A 17,323-nucleotide genomic window follows, 5' to 3' on the forward strand; every position below is an offset into this window, starting at 1 on the left:
CGTCATATGAGCGGGGGCCCGAGCTTCCAGGATTTAATGAGGGTCTGACCCTGTCTGTGCAGCCGCTTGAGTTTTTCCAATGCAGACAGCCGGCTTAAGAAGCCCCTTTATTCTTTACATATCAGATCAATCGGGATAGTTATAATCTAGTCCTTGTGAAAGCTTGGAGCAGCCTTTGCTGCCCAGCTAGCTCAAGGGGAAAAAAAGCAAGCAAGAGGGAGAGGTCATGATGAACTATTGATTGAGCAGGCGGCGGTGCTGCTCCCAGAGATGGCTTTTGCAGAGAACTCGCCCGGGACAGTTTGCCTCTGTATCTCTCGCTAATGCTGCTCCATTGATCTTCCGTGACAGGCAGCAGCTACAAGATTTTTTTAGCTGGAGTCATTAAGAGGCATTAATCAATAACAGGGGAAACAGAGAGAGAGGAACTGTTTGTTTCATGGAGACATATTCCCTGTGTGGATTTTAGCCCACTGAGGTGCGCGTGTTTTACTTCCAGTGGGCAGGGAGGCCTGCCAGGAAAAGAATTCACCTTGTGCTGGACTCTGGCACTTGGAGGAGATCCTGAGCTGATTGCGATATGCTGGCAGCTCCGGCCAGGCTGTGCGATGAGAGGGGTCCAGCTGGGAAGTTTGTGGCATCCGTTTGCAGGTACCGCAGCATCCTACCCACTACCCCAAATCACGCAGACCCTCTGTTCTCACACAAGTACCCTGGGAAGAGCTGCGTACTAATTTCGTACACCCAAAGTGCTGCGTATTGGTTTCACATCATGCTTCTGCCAAATCCATTTGCCACCTTGCAGTGGTGCAATGGGTCCTGGCATTCGAGCTCAGGCCCTGCCCAGGGGCTCAGCCCAGGGTGCTGCTGCTGTAGGCAGGACCAGAGTTCATTCCTGTGGCAAGACTGGAGTTGATTGCAAGAGAAATGGTCTTTGTGCTGAAAGCACCCCAGGCTGCACCGCTCCCTCCTGCCCTGCCCCAACAGCGTCAGTACATTTCCATTGCTCTGTGGCAGCAACACCCATTTTTCTTCTCCAAGCAGCTCCTACGCTCAGCCCCAGCAAATGGCTGTGCAGGTGCTGGAGCCCATTTTCCCTGGAGAGCTGCAGAAGAGAGCTGGAGACATGCTCAGGAGCAGGAGGATGGGATCACCTTCAAAGGTGACTGCAAAGAGAGGCGGTGGTACCAGCTGCCTGCTGTAAGCCATGTGTGCTGTTGCAGGCAGAGCAACCAGGGGCCCCAGGGCAAGCTCAGGCTGTGGAGGTGCCTCGGGCTCCCTCGTGGGCTGAGCCCAGCTTGGGGAATAGCCTGTGATGCAGAAGCTCAGCTGATTTTAATTGCACTTGTGGACTTAGCCCAAAGGCTCTTTAGTGCTGCTGAGTCGTGGGGTGCGGGCACACCCTGTGGCACCGTGCCGGCGGGTCTGGCAGCATGGGAATGCCACGCTCAGCAAGCTGCTTGCTGCCCGTGCACCCGAGGGAGCGCGGGGAGAGAGCACGGCTCCTGCTACCAGGGCCAGCACCGAGCAGGCAGCAAGTGATGCTCCAGAGTAAGGGAAATGCCCTTTTGGAGGTGGGGATGGAGATCCCAATGGAGATCATCATCCTTTTCCTCCTCTCTGGGGCACATCTCACGTCGGCTCCCAAAGCCCCAGTCTCCCGCTGCTCCAGCTCTCATGGGCCACTGCGCAGTGGTAATTACTGCAGCTCTCTGGGGAAATGGGATCTTCATCTTTGCTGTAATTACAGCTACACATCCACAGCAAAGCGATCAAAGGGAGCAGGAGAGGAGGGGATGAGGAGATTGCCATCTCAGAAGCAGGTTGCACCGGCGTTGCACGCAGCAGGCATGCTCAGGCACATGCTGGCCATAAACACTTGACAGTCACAGCACTGAAAAAAACCACACACGCAGAGCTCAGCACCATCACTTGAATCTAGCCCAGGAGGGGGCAAGTTATACCGCTGCTGGCTGGTGGCTCCAAGATGAGTGTCTGGCGTGGGAGATACAGCAAACCCCCCTTCAGCCCCACGGTGCCCGACAGAAGCCCTTGGCTAACGGCTTTGCCTTCCCTGTTCAGTCCATCAGTCTCCAGGTCAACCACCCAGCCCCTTCCACCAGCACAAAATCCATTGGAAACAATCTGATTTCCTTTATTTACACATGACATTTGGGAAAAAAGCCTAATTCTATTGCAACTGGGGAAAAAAAATAAAAAGTAATTCCAGTTTTACAGCCTTGGGCCTGGTGGAGCTCGAGTGCTGCAGCTGGACGAGATGCTGTTTCCAGGGCTGTGTCCTGTGCTTGGTGCACTCTCATTTCACTCAGAGCCTCGCCTGGGGCGGATAGTGCAATGTCTTGCCGAGACCATCAGGTGCAGGGGGATTTCCAGCCTGGGTGTACAAATGCAAATGCAACAGTAAGATCTCACAGACTCACATTTTTGGTGAGTTCACCAAAAATAAAAGCCAGTGTTGGAGGGCATGGTGGGCCATAAGGCCTAGCAGTAATCCTTGACTGATGGTGCATTGACTCTGCAAACACCAGTCTCCAGACTCACTGACAGCCAGAGGAGCAGTGCCCTGGCACTCATTGGGGCTGCTCATGTGGCAGACAAGCATCGTGCCAAATCAGCCTTGTATCTTACGTGGATTTCAATAGTTGGTTGAGTTTTTCAAGACAGAGGTAAGACAAGCTCGGAGAAAGCAGATCTTTAAAAAGCACAGCTGAGAAAATGGTTTCGGTGTGTTAGGAGCAGCAGGGCCGGGTGTCCCAAGGCACCTGAGGAGCACAGGGGCGTTCCCTGCAGGGCTGGCAGGGGCTGCGCGGGGTTTGCGCCTGAAACCTCCAAAGTGCTCGGGTCCCTGACGAACCCTGATGAATGGGACCATAAAACCACAGCTGGCTGGAGCAAACATCCAAGCAGATAATGCACTTACTTTCTCAATAGAACTATTTGTAGGTGGGTGAAGGTTACAGGAAGGGAGGCTCTAATTATCTCATATACTTTTGCAATATGTTTGTCTCTTAATTGCGTGTTCCCAGAGTCAAACTTCCGAAGGCTCTTTCTCCTCTAGCGACCAGTGGAGGCTGTGCATGCAGAATGCCAGCACCAGGGCAGTTTAGCAATCCCATGCTTCTGGTTTTTGTGTAACCCTGTTGCTATGTAGTCCTGTGGCTAACTGCAGCGCTCACATTCAAACCATGGTGAGTCAACAGCCCAGTTCCTCCCCAGGTGTTTACTCTGTTGTCACAAGAGCGCTGACATGTTATTACTTACAAGCACAGCAACTAAAGGGAGTGTGACCGTGGGGCAGCAGGAGCCAACGCAGCAGCTGGGGCTCAGTCTGAAGCTCTGCCTGTTCACACGTGGGCTCAGCTGTGGGCTTTCACAACACTCGTACGAGGAGTGACAGAAGGGCTTCACCTCCCATGCACTGATGCCCTTTTAGGCTGAAACAAGTGAGATCGAAACAGGATTCACCCACATCCTTTGCACAAACTGCTCTTGTCCACCATCCTTGCCGAGCAGCCTGCAGCGGGGCCCGCTGTGCGCAGCAGTAGATACAGCCCAGCCCAGGCCAGGCCTCTTCACTGTCTTTGCCAGAGCAACACTTTCAGGTGAAGATTTCAGCGCTGCCATCCTACTGATGTCAGCCCTTAGGGCAAGGATGGTCCAGGTTACCGGTCTATACCTCTGCCTATGTGGGAGCAAGCTATCGCAGCGCAACGACATCTGCGTTGTGATGCTGGGCTGGTTTATGTGCCCTGAGCTGCACAGAGGTGACAGCGACACCAGGCTCCAAGACATCTCGCAAAGCCAGCTGCTAGTTGAGACAGGTAAAGAGGGAAGAGGCTGGATCAGCAGATGGATGGATGGACTGATCAAGGTCTGGAAGAAGTTTAAATCAGATGCATGGATCACCTTACCATCCCCAAGTCTGTGACAGTCAAAGCTGCCTTGTATCACCCAGGCTGCTGTCTAGGAGCTTGAGCAACCTGCGGCTTCATGCTGCCTGCACTATCAGCCCTTCCTGGGAGGGCTCACAAGCCACGCACATACGTGCCTTGACATGGCCAAAACCAGGCTGGTCGCTTCCTCCTCCCCCTGCTTTTAATATCACCAAACCCAGCTGCTGTTTTCAACACATGTCCCTTGGCAGGAAGCGAAGAGAAGCAGGCTGCTGCGCAGAGCTGCCAAAGACACTGCAGGAAGTCAAGGGCAGACGCACGGTGAGGCAGCGGGGAGCGAGACGCCGCTCTGCAGACAGACCCAGCCCTCCTTCGCCACAGCCTGCGCCCCTCGGGGGGTCCTCGCCGAGCACCCGCCTGCCCAGCCTCGCGCCTCCCGCTGCTCTACAACCTGCTCAGCCCTGCAGAGCGATGCCAGGCGATGGACACGTCTCTCCTTCCTTCCTATGCTGCTGAGTGCTTTCCCTCCCTTCCCTTCTCCACTCACCTTCTCCCCACACGCATGGGAGTCCTTCACCCTGGCTCCATTGCTTTCCCAGTCAGAAGCAAGTCATCAGAAGTGAGGTCACATGTTGTTTCCAAGGAAGCAATAAATTCAGACAAATAAAAGATAAAAAGCACAGCCAGGTTATTTTAAGACATCAGAAAACTAAGGCCAAGGGTAATGCTCTCAGCTTTATGGCTTTTCACAGACCCAGCCACAGAAATCCCACTATCAGCGATGCTGTGCAGACCCTTCTGCTCACCACGCTTTGCCGTTAGCACTCTCTTACCTTTTCAAGGTAGTTTTTCAAGGCAGGTTTCCAAGGTCCCTGCTGAGGGTGCTGGAAGGCACTGGGTGCCACAGACACCCTCAACAGGCAGTGCCTGCCACGGAGAGTTTACTGCCTGCCCGGCACTGGCCAGGTGCTTGTTCCTGCCAGCGTTTCTGGACCCTGCTCAGCTGGACTATCTGCAGGGTACCCTTGCAACGTGTCTAAATAATTCAGTCAGTAGTTTAAATATGCAAAACACGCGGCGCAATCTAGTAAGCTGGGTTTTTTAAAAAGAATTTGGAACTGCTTCTTTCTGGCTGCTGAAGCTTGGGAGGGCAAGGAGGGGTTTGCCTTTGCCTCTGCCCCAAAACGGCCGCGTTTCAGGGGGGATGACGCGATCCCTGTTGCGTTACGCAGCGCACTGAGGGTCACAGGCCCTCTTCCATCAGGCAGTTTGTTATGATAATTCTAATGCACAGGCTGTCGTCATCTGGCAGCGTAACCGCTTGCCTTATGAAATAACTCAGCGTGACAGCTCTGCTTGCTAGCAGGCAGGCCCATGTCTGGCTTCTAATCTGGCATCAGAAATCACTCCCCTTCCTTGAGCTACAGACGAATATTAAACGTTTCATTTGCATTATTCCAGATAATCTGTTGCAGAGCGTGGGAAGAAGGGAATTACTGCCGACCTTGTTTAGGAGCCCACGGGTGAAGCAAACACGCACCTGCCATCCCCACCACTCCGTATCTGCTAATGCTGTTTGCCATCAGCTCTGTGGCCGTGCTGGAATTCGCATTTCAGTTCCCTAATGTCAGCCGGCGTTTGCGGGTTGAGCCGATTGCCTCACACCGTGTCCCAGTGATGGATCACCAGTGACTTTCTTCCCGTGTCAACAAAAGCGAAAGTCACGAGGATAATGCAGAATTGCTCCAGGCCAGCATATGTTCAGCTGAAAAGATCTCGGTGACTTCCCAGGCATGTGCTGGCTGGCGCGGCGCTGGAGCAAGGCTCTCTGAACAGCCTGTATGACACAGGCTGGAGGGATTAATCTAACGCTGCGTCGAGATGCTAATACAATAAGGGTTCTTTGTGGCATTAGCAGGAATCATGAGACCAGCTCTGAGATGTCATTGCCTGGCAGCTGTAGGGAGTGCTGGCCTTGAGCTCTCCAGCACAGAGAAGGAGCTTGTCTCCTGCTTCAAGCATTAAAGCTGCTGAGGGGCAGTGAAAATGCAGTGACCACCGCTCTGTTTCGGTGACAGCTCATTTGCGAACAGCCTGCTACCTCTGTTGTTGAGCCTAGGGAGAATCGAGGGAACAAGGGTTATTTGGAGAGGGACAATCGCTTTTCCTTGAGTTTTCCAGGAGCTGCAGAGCTGTGGATACCAAGAGGATGCTCAGGACTGCAGCGCCAGGGGCATATCTTATCCCCGTGAAGTTGCTGCCCCCCGTGGGACAGGGGGTTTGCTATAAAAACAGTTGCAAAACCTGCTGAGGCCAGGGAAACAGTTTGTGCCAGTTCCAGCAGACATGCTTTCATCTCTCTTGCCAGCTTCACACCCACAAAGCTTTTGGGCCTGATCCTGACCTAACCCCAGCACCAGCGAGGAAAGCTCCACCCTGCTCAGCACGTTTGCGCCGGTGGAAAACCAGCATCAAGCACCAGTGGAGAACATGGGTGGGACAAGGGGCAGGGAGATATGGCAAGCAGGAACCTGTCACGAACATTAGCTAGCTGACCCATGCTGACCTCACTCAGCTGCAAATTTTCATGACAGACCCGAAGACCCCACACCATGCAGGAGGGACCCAAAGACCCCACATGGCACCACGAGGGATCGAAAAACCCCAGTGTAATGGCATGAGGGGATTCAAAGACCCCACATGGCACCAAGAGGGGACCCCAAGCCCCTACATAACGCCATGAGGGGACCCACAGACCCCACATAACACCATGAGGGGACCCAAAAACCCTGTATAGCACCATGAGGGGACCCAAAACCCCTGTATAGCACCATGAGGGGACCCTAAACCCCCACATAATGCCAAGAGGGCACCCTGAGTCCCTACATAACATCATGAGGGGACCCAAAGACCCCGCATGGCACCATGAGGGGACTCTAAACCCCCACATAATGCCAAGGGGGCACCCCAAACCCCTACATAACGCCATGAGGGGACTCTAAACCCCCATTTAATGCCAAGAGGGTACCCCAAACCCCTACATAATGCCATGAGGGGACCCAAAGACCCCGCATGGCACCATGAGGGGACTCTAAACCCCCACATAATGCCAAGGGGGCACCCCAAACCCCTACATAACGCCATGAGGGGACTCTAAACCCCCATTTAATGCCAAGAGGGCACCCCAAACCCCTACATAATGCCATGAGGGGACCCAAAGACCCCGCATGGCACCATGAGGGGACTCTAAACCCCCACATAATGCCAAGGGGGCACCCCAAACCCCTACATAACGCCATGAGGGGACTCTAAACCCCCATTTAATGCCAAGAGGGCACCCCAAACCCCTACATAATGCCATGAGGGGACCCAAAGACCCCGCATGGCACCATGAGGGGACTCTAAACCCCCACATAATGCCAAGGGGGCACCCCAAACCCCTACATAACGCCATGAGGGGACTCTAAACCCCCATTTAATGCCAAGAGGGCACCCCAAACCCCTACATAATGCCATGAGGGGACCCAAAGACCCCGCATGGCACCATGAGGGGACTCTAAACCCCCACATAATGCCAAGGGGGCACCCCAAACCCCTACATAATGTCATGAGGGAACCCAAAGACCCCGCATGGCACCACGAGGGGACTCTAAACCCCCACATAATGCCAAGAGGGCACCCCGAGCCCCTACATAACGCCATAAGGGAACCCAAAGACCCCGCATGGCACCATGAGGGGACCCCAGACCCCCACAATACGCCATGAGGGGACCCAAAGACCCCGCACAGCACCATGAGGGGCCCCCCCGCCCGCAGCGCTCCCCAGGCCGCACCCCGCGGCCCGGCCGCCGCGCCCCGAGCGCAGCGTCCCGCCCGGCGGAGGGGAGCGGCGGGGCGGGCCGGGCCGGGCCGGGCCCTCCGCACCGCCCACATAAGGCGGGGGCAGGCCGGGCCGCTCGGCGCGGCGGCGGCGGCGGCGGGAGCAGTGCCTCGGTCGGGCTGCGGGGTGAGGCGGGATGGAGCTGGGGTGGCTGCTGTGGGGTACGGCGGTGCTGCTGCTCCTCCACGTCCTGATGGAGCTCAGCCCCGCCGTCAACTTCGTGCTGCGCATCGGTTTCTATTACCTGCTGTGCATCGTCGTGTCGGCGCTGACGGTGCCCGTCTGCCTCCTCGTCAACGGCGGCCGCACCGTCAAGAACATGAGGTGGGTGTGGGGGGACGCCCGAGGCGAGGCGGGGGCGAGCCAGCCCTGCGGGCACGGCTGTAACGGCAGGGCCGAGGCGCGGGTGGGTGAAACACAAACCGGGGAGATCGGTTTCAGGCCCGGCCTCTGCGTGGGAGCCTCGGGGCGGGGGGTGATGGTGGCCTCCTTTACCTCAGGTGTGTGACAGTGGACCCTCGGGTGGGCGCTCTGGTGGCGGCGGGGCTCCTTCTTGGCTCCTCGAGGGTGCTGGGGGCTGTGGTGAGGGGCTGCTCCTGCCCATGGCTGTGCCCTCGCTTTTGGAGAGCCCCATGTGGAGATGAGCACCCTTCGGAGGCGCCTGGAAGGTGTGAGGATGGCAGCAAGCGGCTGCGCTCCAAGGACCGCACAGGTTTTTGGGGAAGGCTGTGTCACAACAGTGTTTGTCTGGGGTGGGTTTTTTTTCCCCCTCCAGAAGTGGAGGCTGTGCCAGGAGGGCCGTCTGCTGGCAGACGGTGTTTAATATGCTGCTCTCAGCCTGGCGCAGGGAGCGTGGTGGCCATGCAGCTGCGGGGGCACGCTTGTTGCTGTCAGGTCTCGCTGCGTGCGTCCTCTGACGGGGCGCCCAGGGCAGTGGCAGAGCTGCTGCTGGAGAAAAGCAGCTCTTCTACCTGCAAAGGCACATTTTAAGGGCAGAGCTGGCACTTCTGGCAGCACAGGAAGACTTGGGTTCCTTGCTTCGCTCTCCCATAGGCAGCTTTTTACCTACTCTAACCATCCACATCCAGGCCAAGTTATAGGGGTGCAGGGGAAAGGGGAGCCCCGTTGCCTTAATACACCCTTTTGGATCAAAGGTTGGGCAGCGTCTCAGCTGGCGGAGCTGGACTTTGCTTTGCGGTGGGGCTCTCGCAGGCTGGGCTCAGGGTGGAGCGAGCAGATGCCAGCCACTGATGTCCTGCCTTATGGGCTCTGCCCTGCACGCCCAAGCTGACGGTCTGCGATCCGCTCTCGTGCTGTTGCCCCAGACACTGGAAAGAGCAGTCTGCTCTGGGATCTCCAGCCTGGCTCTGTCTCCAGCTTTGGTTGCCTTGGCTCGCCCAGGAGCAGCTTTCCTGTGCACAACCAGTTTTGCAGCTGGGAGAATTTATGATGTTAGGTATGGAGACACTCTCTTTTCCTTCCCCGCCCCTAAAACTTTGTGAATCTCCTGTAAACTAAAGGAACTGTTTGGGAACAAGAACTCTTTGCATTGGACAATGCCTCGTGTTGAAACTCAGAGCTGTATTTTGGCCAGAACTGCCCTTTTCCTGTAACTTAAGCCTGTTATTTCCATGTGCTGGCACTGGCTGATGATCCTGGTCATGTATCCCAGCCCCTGAGAGGTCTGTGGCTGAGGTGATCCAGTGAGCTCCTTATTTCTGCGGCATCTCAGTCTGCTTATTCCAGCTTGGGGAAGGGGGTTGGAGCAGAGCACGTGCTGGTGGAGAGACAACATTAATAGCATTGCTGCCCGGTGCAGAACACCCCGTCCTTGCTGTGCTCCTGACTCCAGTGCCAAGCTGGTGTGACTTGGAAGAGGTTCCCCTCTGTGTCTGGTAGAGATAGAGCTGTTTATCTAGCGGCGAAACCTCTTGCAAGAGTTTCCAACCTGGTAAGCACGCTTCATTAATCCTTGAAAATCAGAGGATCTTAAAAAGGCCTCTGTCACAGGCTGCAGAGCAGAGCACATGAAGCTGGGCATGCTGGATTTCAAACTCAGGCTGTTACAAATGCACTAAAAAAGCACATTCCCTCTCATTTTTCTATTTTCTCCTTGCGTCTGGCAGTAAGTGCATCAGATTTACAGCTCTTTGCAGCTGTGACTGCACTAACTCAGGATCATTTGTGCCAGCAGAGAGGTGGCTTGCAGGGCTGAAGGGGAGCAGGACCCATCTCCTTAACCCTGTGGGTGACATGGCCAGCTCAGCAGGGGTGCTGGTCACCTGGTTCTTTACTTGCTCTGAGCTCTGCCCCTTTGCCTCTTTCAGTGGCTGAGGCCACATCTTGTGCAAGGAAATGCTGGCTTCTCACTGGCAGGAGGAAGTTGGATGGTTGCTCTTGAGTAATGTGTAACCAGCCCCTCCCAGCAGCTACCAAAGAGTGTGACTTCCAGAGCAGTGACCTCTTTTTTGGTTGGCAGTCAGAAGGGAGGAGAAGTGGGATTTAGGTCAGTCTGGTGGTGTGACACCTACCATGACCACACTGATTTGTGTCACCCTGACTCCCCTCACCTGCCCACTTTGTCTCTTCATCTGGAGTGCAGGCCCATGGTGCTCGGGAGCTCTGCAGCCTGGGCACCTCCCTGTGTCCTTTCCCTGGGAGCAGCTCCAACCTTTGCAGCAAGTTTGAATACTGGCGGACTAACAGCAGTGGTGTTACTCAGCCGTGTCTCCTGTGGCCATTAGCCTGGCCTGAACTCCAGTGTCCAAGTCAGTGCCTGGGTGGTCTGTGTGGTGGGGCACCCCACAGAGAAATGAACCCCACTGTGGGTAGGAGCAAGCCTGGGAAAGGCACCTTGACAAAGGTGTGTGGTTGAAGAGCTGGTGGCAGGGGTGGGGATAATTCTGGAGAATGGATGCTGGGAGCTGCTTCCAAGCCACGATGAGATGTCAGCTGGCTGCTCACCTCCCACCCTGGGTGACAGGGGTGCTTCCCAGGCTGATGGTGCTGTGCAGCCCTCCAGCTGGACCCTGTGGTGGGGGAAAAGCTGACACTGTCACTCAGTTTCTTCCTGCAGGGAAGAAAGCTTTGTTCTCTGTCTGCCAGGGAGAAGGTAGACCCTGAGGCAGGGTTTCCAGGTGCTTGTTGGAGGGTAGGTGGGCTCCTGAATCTGCTCTAGGGGGGATAAGAGCAGAGCTGGTGGCTGCTCCTGGGGACTTTGTTCACATGCAAGCTCCTCTGCCTCCTGTCCTGGCAAATGGCTGCCCAAAATAGTCCCTGCGTGCTGCCAGGCTGCGTCCTTTGGCCCAGTTGGAGGGTCCCCAGCTCCCACCTGTCTGGGGGTGGCATAGATGGGCCCTGCTCCCATGGGCTGGCAGTGTCTCAGCTGGCGAGCCTGGGCTGAGTGTGCTCAGCAAGGGCATGGCAGCCTGTTTGATGGGTTGGCCGGGCTGAGTGGAGCTGCTGGTATCTCCTGCCAGCTGGGCCTCCAGCCCTGGGGCACAGGAGAAGAAAGCTTGGGAGCTTTGTGGACAAACCTGTAGATCCACTGGGGAAGTGAACTGACAGGCAAAAGCTATTTGCTTGAAGATGACTTTGCCAGGGGCACCTAGCCTCTGCCAGGCTGCATGGGGAGCATCCCATTTGCTGCTTGCATCCTGGTGCTGTACAGGAAAGTGTTTCTCACCTTCATTTTCCTCCTTTCATGGACTCCCCTGGGATAACAACACCCTGTGTTTGTATTGCTAAGCAGCCTCTTCCAGCACTGCAAGGAGGAGAATTGGCAGAACCTTCCTTGGGTGGCGGGTGTGCAGGCTAATACCCACGTGCTGGGGAGCAGCAGCTCCTGGTAGAACCGTCTGAACACCTTGTGGGGCTCTGCTGATTGCAGAAGGAAAACATTCGTAGCATCGGAGTAGACTACAGCCATGGCACAGGGGGCAACAAACAGCACTAAATGAGCAGGACTGGCAGCAGGAGGAGTGGTCCTTGATCCAGCATTGAAACCGTCATCTCTCCCTCCTGGATTCTGGGGGGCTTCCAGTTTGCCCTCTGTTTGCAGGGCACTTGCAGATGTGCTAGGGTGGACTTGCCTCTTCTGAAGAGCCTGTAGTGAGCCTGGTTGTGAGCTGACGCCATCAGCTTGAAGGAAGCGTGGACCATCACGTCCAGCTGTACTGACCTCAAAGTTACAGAATCACAGAATGGTGGGGGCTGGAAGGGACCTCTGGAGACCCCCTTGTCCAATACCCCAGCTTGAGCAGGCACACCCAGAGCAGGGGCACAGGACCGTGTCCAGGCGGGGTGTGAATGTCTCCAGGAAAGGGACTCCCCAGCCTCTCTGGGCAGCCTGTGCCCCGGCTCTGGCACCCGCACAGGGAAGGGTTTTTTTCTCTCATTCAGGTGGAACTCCCTGTGTTCCAACTTGTGCCCGTTGCCCCTTGCCCTGTCGTTGGGCACAACTGAAAAGGGCCCGGCCCCATCCTCTTGACACCCACCCTTCAGATATTGATAAGCATTGATGAGATCCCCCCTCAGTCTTTTCTCCAGGCTGAACAGACCCAGGTCTCTCAGCCTCTCCTCATAAGGCAGAGGCTCCAGCCCCCTGATCGTCTTGGTAGCTCTCCGCTGGACTTGCTCGAGTAGTTCCCTGTCTTTCTTGAACTGGGGGGCCAGAGCTGGACACAGCACTCCAAATGTGGTCTCACTAGGGCGGAGTAGAGGGGAGGGATAACCTCCCTTAGACCTGCTGGCCGTACTCCTTTACAATTGGTTTCCCCCAGGCTTCCAGTAAAATTCCCACACTGGGAGTGTGCAGGGCTCAGCATGCAACTGAAGCACTTCAAGCACATGGGACCATGCAGGACAGACTCCTGGATGGACCATGGAGCAAATGAGACTGGAGGCTCTCTGTCACAGAGCTGCTCTTGTCTCCTTCCATGCACCCTGGGTATAGCAGACCCTGTCACCTCCCTGCCCTGCTGCTGACTGCTCTTCTCTTCTGCAGAATCATCAGAACTGTGGTCAGGACCTTCAAGTATTTCTTCGGCCTGAGGTTTGAGGTGGAGGGACTGGAGCACTTCAAGGTGGAGGGCCCTGCTATCATTGTGTCCAACCACCAGAGCACCCTTGACATGATGGGTGAGGAGCTGATGGGAGGGAGGGAGCAGTTCTTTTGCTCACTGTCACAGAAATCCTGCTGTCATCACCTGGCCAAGCAACCCCTGCCCTGGCTGGTCTGGGCTACCGAGCCAACTGATCCAGCTTTCTCTAGCACTGCTGGCTGCAGGAACGGTCTCCCCTCTCCCTGAACAATCACACCCCCATGCAGCACCCCAGGTACTGCTCAGCTTCAGGTGCTTCTCAGCTCCCTTTTACATTCCTGCCTTGCTGATAACCTGGCTGGCCTAGCACCTGTGGTGGCCCTACTGGGCACTGTGAGGCTGAGGAGTAAGCTGCCTCTGAGGGCCACCCTGCCCCTGTAATTCTGCTGTGTACCGAGCCTCCATCTGCTCTGTTGATGGCAGCAGAAACCAGCAGAGAAACGAGACATTGGCCTGTCCCTGATACTCCCCTCCCCACCTTGTGTCTCTTGTCCCATCGGAGTGCAGGATGGGGGGTTGGGGGCTGCTTCTCACCCTCTGCCATCACATTAGGGCTGATGGAGGTCCTGCCTGACGACTGTGTCCAGGTGGGCAAGAAAGAGCTGATGTACGCTGGCACTGTGGGGCTCGTCATCTACCTTGGCGGCGTCATCTTCATCAACAGGAAGAGCACCACCAGCGCCAAGATGGTGATGGCAGAGGTGGCGAAGACTATGGCAACTGACAATGTGAGTGTGACTGTGGTGCTTGGCAGAGTGGCATGTGTCTGGGCATCCTGGGGTGGCGTGGGGGGATGTGGAACTCCTGGTGCTGGCTCACCTGGAGTTACAGCCACCTCCAGCTCTTAGTGAGGCTGGCTGGTGGCTTGGCCAGCAGGAATGGAGCACTGCAAGTGGATTGCTGGAGCTGAGCTTTATCTCCCCATGTGCAGGTGAAGGTGTGGGTGTACCCAGAGGGCACGAGGAACTGCACGGGAGATTTGCTGCCATTCAAGAAAGGAGCATTTCACCTTGCTGTCCAGGCACAGGTAATGGCGCTTTGCTCCTGTATGGGGACCCCAAATGCTTTTGCAGTGGCATTGCAGGCTGGTCGTGCAGTGGTAGGGTTTATTTGCTCTCAAGTGAGCTGTGTTCCCAGGTCACAGCTGAGCTCCTCAGCTAAACCACCATTAGGTGTCCTAAGTACTGCCCAGCAGGAGCTGAGAGCCTTCTCCATCTCCTCTAGGAGTGACTTGACCCCATGTGGACTGGTGGCTGCAGGCAGTGGAGGAGCTACCTTGTCCTCTCTCCTGACTGCCCCAGCACTGCATTCCTGGTGTCCCATCTGGAGGGCAGAGCATGGTGGGCAGGCACACCTGACCCCCTAGCTCTAGGCTTTGCTGCCTGGCAGCGTGGCGGTGCAGCGTCTGTGCCTTGCTCCTGGGAGTGCGGCTGTAGCCCAGAGCTTGCTTCTGACAGGGAGCCCCATGGGTGCTGCACTTTGTGAGCTTGCCTGGGGAATCCCAAAGCTGTTGATGCGTTTCTCAGTCCCCCAGGTTGCGATAGTGTAGCATTGATTCAGGATTGTTAATGCTAGTGCTTTAGAGCAACACCTGGGCTTGTTCTGTGTGAAAATAGCTGCTCCCTCCCAGACAGCCATATGGTGCTTCTTGGTATGTCTTAAATGCCTTCTCTCTCCAAAGTGACAAGATCCATGAATGGGGGAGCAGACAAACAGCTCCTTGGATTTGGACAGCTAGAGCTGTCAGTGCTCCTGGAGGAGCAGCGGTGCTGGCCTGGGCAGAGCTCTGGGGCAGTGTGCTGGGGACACTGAAGGCCTGGCTGTGCTGCCAGCGCCCAGGTGGTTGCTGGAAGCTGAGCCACCCTGCTCGGCTCCTGGCTGCTGGGGGTTAGGCGCCCGAGAGGCGGCTGGGAGGAGGTGGGTGCCTTGCCTTCCCATGCATGCTCTGCCTCGCCTCTCAGGACTGGGATGACTCAAGGCCTGAGGGAAAAATGCTTTCCCTAAAAGAGGTGTTATAGCAGGGATCCTGGAGAAGGGAGTAGGTGCCAAATCTTCTGCTGGGTTCAATTGGCCAAGCCCAGGGTGTAGCCTGTGTTGTACCATCCCTGTTCCTGCCGGGGTGATGCAATGAAGGCAGGGGCTGGCACCTGCCAGAAGGAAAGGATGTCAGTGGAAATGGTACACACCTCTGCTAACACTCCCCCTGAGTCACTGACTGTAGATTGTCTCTGTTACCACCACTGAAATAATGATCCTGTGCCTGCCCTCTTGCCTGTCTGAAGCTTCTCTGGAAGTAATTGATTGCAACTGGTGACTCCTTTTCTTAGAAGCTGAAGGCACAGCAACTGGCCTGCCTGAAATGTGTGCTTGTGCAGCATGGCAAGGCCTGTCAAAACAGGCAGCCTCCAATGTGTGCAGGTCAGAAAACACCTGAGGTTTTGAAGCCAGGTGTGGGAGAAGGAGCCCTGAGAGCCAGGCTGTCCTGAGGCTGAAGTGCCTTCAATGTCCCTGTGCCTTGAGTTGCTGGAACGTGGTTTCAATCCCATTTGACTCCTGACTGTCCCAGCCTTTGGAAGTGGGTCTTGCTTGTGGGGCTGCATGTGCCCTGTATGGCTGAGAGCCAGGCCAGGTCAGCCCTGCTGCCTGGGCTTTGCTGCTTATCTTTGGCCTGCCCTGAGTTGCTGCAGTGTAACTAACTCCTCTTTTTCCTCTTCCTCCCCAAGGTCCCAGTGATCCCTGTGGTGTATTCCTCCTTCACCACCTTCTATAACCCAAAGACGAACCTATTTACATCAGGTACCAAAGAGCCTGAGGGCCTTTACAGTCACTTGGAGACATGGTTGATGCCATACCCATGTGGAGATGTGGTTCACACGGGTGTGGGAGGGAAGCGGAGCTGGGGTGAACAGGAGTTGTCTGTATGGTATGTGTGCAGAGTCAGTTCAAAGCACTTGGCACCAGAGCCTGGGCTGGGTTAACTCAGGAAAGAATGTAAATAAATGTGGTAAGGGATGTTTTCATTAAAAATTGGACACTGTCTCTCCCTCCCATAACTGGCACAGCCCAAATCCTTTGGTGAGGGCTTGGGGAAGGAAGCAAGCATGCTCTCAAAGCAGGGACCCCTCTGCAAGCAAACCAAGGAACCTGGTTGTATCAAAGCTCTGAAGTCTGTCAGTACAAGTTCTGGGCAGAAAGTTGGCTTTCAGTCAACTTGGAGCAGTACCTCTCATTTCTGGGAGGAAGCCATGTTCCCTGCATGGATGGCTGGAGCCAGCCAAAGGTAGATGGAGGGAAGGGAGCACCCAGTGCAGGCTGTGCCTGGCATGGCCCTGGAGCCGAGTGGGTCTGTGGCCCTGGAGCCGAGTGGGTCTGTGGCCCTGGTCTCGGCCAGCAGGTGGGGGCAGAGCGGGGGACACCAGCCTTGGAAAGGGGCAAGCTCTGGCTGCGGTGTCATTTTGGGGCACAAGGGAAATACTGTGCTTGGTGTAGTTGTTGGAGGGCAGGGTCTGATCCCCAGAGCAATCCCCCTACCCCTGACCCCTGAGACCAGTGCAGCCTCTGCCTGTGCTCCAGGGATGGATGACTGAAGCCCACCGAGGGATGAGGGCTGTGCTGGGGCTGGCTGGGGTGGGGGGGAACAGGAGTCCCAGAAGGACAGAGAAAGTTGCACCTGTGGTGTGTGGGTTTCTCATAGGCTCTTCTCTTGTCCCCAGGCAAAATCAAGGTTAAGGTCCTGCCTCCAATAGACACCAAAGGCCTGACATCAGACGATGTCTCCGACCTCACTGAGAGATGCTTCCGCACCATGAGGGAGACCCTGTTCATGCTGTCGGGCAATCCAAGCAAGGCAAAGGACTCTTCCTAGATGCTTCTCCAGTGGCGTCACCGTGTGGTGGTGGCTGAAGGAACCTGTCTGTTGCCAAATACCGACAGAACTTCTCTTCCTCTGCAGTATCTCTGGAAACACCACGGACTGGCACATACGGGGTGTCAAGCCAGCGCTGAGGTTCCCTGTTGAGTGGATTTCTCTTATGGGTTCATTATCTTGCAATGAAACGTCTCCTTTTTCTGAATTTCTCAGGCATCAAACTTGTGGTACCAAAGGGCTCAATGACCAGAGAGGTGAGTTCCCCCAGCTCAGGCAGCTGGTGTGGAGCGACAGCAAAAACCTGGCTGGAGACTGGGCTCTGCCTCACGTGAGTGTCCCTGCACCTGTGTTCCTGCAGGCTCAGCTAGTGCTGGCCTGGCTCCGTGCTGTCTCAGAGAAAAAACACCAGGCAGCAATTTGTATCTGCACAACGTTGATGCTGCTCAAAGAGGGCCGAGAATCAGGTGAAAATCCAGGCTATGGCTCTTGGGCAGCACTGGTAGTGTGGCATCCTGCCCGGGCAGCCCGGAGCACTGCCATCCAGCATGGTGGAGCTCAC

The 17,323-nt window shown here is 55.8% G+C and overlaps 1 protein-coding gene and 1 long non-coding RNA gene across 3 annotated transcripts; one reads left to right on the forward strand and one right to left on the reverse strand.

Moving 5' to 3' along the window:
- Window positions 1-2,134: 2,134 nt before the first annotated feature.
- On the reverse strand, window positions 2,135-6,029 carry LOC142065727 (uncharacterized). Its single transcript, XR_012663509.1, has 2 exons — window positions 4,462-6,029; window positions 2,135-2,395 (listed from the first exon to the last, which is right to left on the reverse strand). It is a non-coding gene; the product is annotated as an uncharacterized LOC142065727 (long non-coding RNA).
- A 1,819-nt stretch (window positions 6,030-7,848) lies between these two features.
- On the forward strand, window positions 7,849-16,969 carry AGPAT2 (1-acylglycerol-3-phosphate O-acyltransferase 2). 2 transcript variants are annotated; one of them, XM_075112234.1, is made up of 6 exons: window positions 7,849-8,118; window positions 12,800-12,933; window positions 13,449-13,624; window positions 13,828-13,923; window positions 15,620-15,692; window positions 16,610-16,969. In XM_075112234.1, the coding sequence occupies exons 1-6, from the start codon at window positions 7,931-7,933 to the stop codon at window positions 16,759-16,761; spliced, it is 819 nt and encodes a 272-aa protein (XP_074968335.1). In that variant the 5' UTR covers window positions 7,849-7,930; the 3' UTR covers window positions 16,762-16,969. The 2 variants fall into 2 exon arrangements, with proteins under 2 accessions (XP_074968335.1, XP_074968336.1); XM_075112235.1 differs by lacking the exon at window positions 7,849-8,118 and adding an exon at window positions 8,951-9,250.
- The last annotated feature ends 354 nt before the right edge of the window (window positions 16,970-17,323 follow it).

The sequence above is a fragment of the Phalacrocorax aristotelis genome, chromosome 17, assembly GCF_949628215.1.
Source record: "Phalacrocorax aristotelis chromosome 17, bGulAri2.1, whole genome shotgun sequence".
Lineage (NCBI taxonomy): Eukaryota > Metazoa > Chordata > Aves > Suliformes > Phalacrocoracidae > Phalacrocorax > Phalacrocorax aristotelis.

Bases quoted from the DNA above. Each gene is read 5' to 3' on its own strand.
- AGPAT2 (XM_075112235.1), top strand. From the start codon at position 9,045: ATGTCCTGCCTTATGGGCTCTGCCCTGCACGCCCAAGCTGACGGTCTG. The intron at 9,251-12,799 runs GTATGGAGACAC...TCTCTTCTGCAG, and splicing joins GGGAGAATTTATGATGTTAG to AATCATCAGAACTGTGGTCA. The intron at 12,934-13,448 runs GTGAGGAGCTGA...CCATCACATTAG, and splicing joins GAGCACCCTTGACATGATGG to GGCTGATGGAGGTCCTGCCT.